This window comes from Empidonax traillii, unplaced genomic scaffold (genome assembly GCF_003031625.1).
Source record: "Empidonax traillii isolate 1590-97213 ecotype Southwest subspecies unplaced genomic scaffold, ASM303162v1 scaffold3840:size10783, whole genome shotgun sequence".
Taxonomy (NCBI): domain Eukaryota; kingdom Metazoa; phylum Chordata; class Aves; order Passeriformes; family Tyrannidae; genus Empidonax; species Empidonax traillii.
In genome coordinates this window covers 7,931-10,783 of record NW_020959033.1, presented here as the reverse complement: position 1 = coordinate 10,783, position 2,853 = coordinate 7,931, and the positions used below count along the sequence as shown (strand labels likewise).

The 2,853-nt window shown below is 60.0% G+C and overlaps 2 protein-coding genes across 2 annotated transcripts in view; one reads left to right on the top strand and one right to left on the bottom strand.

Annotated features, from left to right (window-relative positions):
- Positions 1-77: 77 nt before the first annotated feature.
- SLC25A11 (solute carrier family 25 member 11) lies at positions 78-2,703 on the top strand (the record flags this gene model as incomplete). The annotated part of the gene is made up of 6 exons (XM_027910599.1): positions 78-298; positions 408-498; positions 1,233-1,323; positions 1,417-1,516; positions 1,650-1,701; positions 2,497-2,703. Coding segments are annotated over 6 exons (711 nt in total), but the record flags the coding sequence as incomplete, so codon positions are not given.
- Positions 2,704-2,725: 22 nt separating this feature from the next.
- The window catches only part of LOC114072739 (proteasome subunit beta type-6-like), a 7,855-nt gene continuing 7,727 nt past the window's right edge, over positions 2,726-2,853 (bottom strand). Inside the window, exon 4 of the mRNA XM_027910598.1 lies at positions 2,726-2,739. Coding sequence (XP_027766399.1) covers positions 2,726-2,739 — 14 coding nt within the window. The remainder of the gene's footprint in view (positions 2,740-2,853) is intronic.

Here is a 2,853-nt window from a genome sequence, read left to right as displayed (position 1 = left end):
CCCCCTCCCCCCCCTTTCATCGACCTCCTCCCTTCTTTTTGGGGTGGGATCCCCCATTTTTGGGGTTTTTTTTCTTCCCCCTCCCCTCCAGGCTCTCAGCGGGGCTCCTGCGCCAGGCCACCTACACCACCACCCGCCTGGGCATCTACAGCGTCCTCCTGGAGCGTTTCGGGGGTCCCGACGGGACCCCCCCCCCGTTCGTGGCCAAGGCGGCCATGGGGATGACGGCGGGGGCGGCGGGGGCCTTCGTGGGGACCCCGGCCGAGGTGGCCCTGATCCGCATGACGGCCGATGGCAGGTCGGGACCCCCCTCTTTTTTAATCTTCTTCCCTCCCCTCCACGAATTTAGGTTTTTTTTTTTAACCAAAATGTCGGTTTTTTGCCCCAAAATCAATCCACCCCCACAGGCTGCCCCCCGGCGAGCGCCGCGGGTACCGCAACGTCTTCGACGCCCTCGTGAGGATGGCGAGGGAGGAGGGGGTGCTCACGCTCTGGAGGGTACAGAGACCCCTCCCCAAAATCCAAAATCCAAAATCCATCCCCTCCTTCCCCCCCCTCCCCCAAAATTCCCCTCCTGCTCCGTATCCCCCTCCCCCCTCCCCCTCCGTACCCCCACCCCCCTTTTCACCCGGGGGGGGGTGTGTGGTGGTCTCAGGGTTTTTTGGGGGGGTGCAGGGGGTCCCCCTGAAACGCCCCCCACCCCAGGGGGTCCCCCTAAAACACCCTCCGCCCTGTGTGTCCTCCCCCCCCCAATTAGGGCTGTGGGGACGCCCCACTCAGGTGGGATGTCTGGGTGGGGAGATGGGGGTAAAGGGGGGGGGTTTGAGGATTTTGGGGGTGCAGGGGGTCCCCCTAAAACACCCTCCACCCCAGGGGGACCCCCTAAAACACCCCCCACCCACCACCCCCCCAATTAGGGCTGTGGGGATGCCCCACTCAGGTGGGATGTCTGGGTGGGGAGATGGGGGTAAAGGGGGGGGGGTTGAGGATTTTGGGGGTGCAGGGGGTCCCCCTGAAACACCCCCCAACCCAGGGGGTCCCCCTGAAACATCCCCCACCCCAGGGGGTCCCCCTAAAACACCCACCACCCACCACCCCCCCCAATTAGGGCTGTGGGGACGCCCCACTCAGGTGGGATGTCTGGGTGGGGAGAAGGGGGTAAGGGGGGGGGTTTTGGGGGTGCAGGGGGGTCTCCCCTCAACCCCCCCTCCCCATCCCCCCCCTCCCCCCAGGGCTGCATCCCCACCATGGCCCGCGCCGTGGTCGTCAACGCCGCCCAACTCGCCTCCTACTCCCAATCCAAGCAATTCCTGCTCGACTCCGGTGAGTCCAGCCCCATTTTTTGCATCCCCTTCCCCCCCCAAAATCCTGCCAAACCCTTTTTGACGTTTTTTGGGGTGTCCTTTTTCCCCCCAGGGCATTTCCGTGACGACATCCTGTGCCACTTCTGCGCCAGCATGATCAGCGGGCTGGTGACCACGGCCGCCTCCATGCCCGTCGACATCGTCAAGACCCGGTGGGTTCCTCTCTTTTTAGGGGGTTCCCCCCCCTCAAAAATTCCAGATTTTTGGAGGAAGAGAAGGGGGGGGGTTCAGCCCCCGAAATCCACCTGTTTTGTTTCACGATCCCCCCCAAAATGATTCCGGCAGGATCCAGAACATGCGGACGATCGACGGCAAACCCGAGTACCGCAACGGGCTGGTGAGCTTTGGGGGGGTGGGGTGGGGTGGGGTGGGGAGGGTCTCCCTCACTTTTTTTGGGGGGGTTTATGTGTCATTTTTGGGTGTGGTTGGTCCCTGATACTTTAAAGGGGTTCCCTTTCGAGTTGGGGAGGGACTTTCCCATCATTTTGGGGGGTATTTCCTGTCCCAGTTTGGGCTCATTTTTTCAGGAGATCCCCATCATTTTGGGGGGTATTTCCTGTCCCAGTTTGGGCTCATTTTTGGAGAAGATCCCCATCATTTTGGGGTGTGGTTGATCCCTGATATTTTAAAGGGGTTCCCTTTCGAGTTGGGGGAGAACTTTCCCATCATTTTGGGGGTGTTTCCTGTCCCAGTTTGGGCTCGTTTTTTGAGAAGATCCCCATCATTTTGGGGTGTGGTTGGTCCCTGATATTTTAAAGGGGTTCCCTTTCGAGTTGGGGAGGAACTTTCCCATAATTTTGGGGGTCTTTCTTGTCTCAGTTCAGGCTCATTTTTTGAGGAGATCCCCATCATTTTGGGGGGTGTTTCCTGTCCCAGTTTGGGCTCATTTTTTGAGGAGATCCCCATCATTTTGGGGGGGTGTTTCCTGTCCCAGTTTGGCCTCATTTTTTCAGGAGACCCCCATCACTTTGGGGGTGTGTCCAATCTACCATTTCCAAGGGGAGTCTCTCCCATCACACCTGGCAGACGGGGAGGATGAGGTGGGGGGTGGATGGAGGATTCTCTATCAATTTTAGATTTTTTTTTCTCATCCTAATTTTGGGGTTTGGGTGTTTTTTTGCCCCCCTGGCAGGACGTGCTGGTGAAGGTGGTGCGGTACGAGGGTTTCTTCAGCCTCTGGAAGGGCTTCACCCCTTACTACGCCCGCCTGGGCCCCCACACCGTGCTCACCTTCATCTTCCTCGAGCAGATGAACAAGTGGTACCAGCGGCTCTTCCTCAGCGCCTGAAGCCCCCCCCCACCCGGGGGGGGGTGAAATTTGGGGGAGGGGCATCTCAAACCCTCCCCCCTCCCCCTCCCTTTTATCCCTCCCACCCTGGGGGGGGATGGGGGGGGAAATTGGGGGCATCTCAACCCCCCCTTCCCTCCCTTTTATCCCCCCTGCCCTGATGGGGGTGGGAATTTGGGGAGGGGGATCTCAACCCCCCCC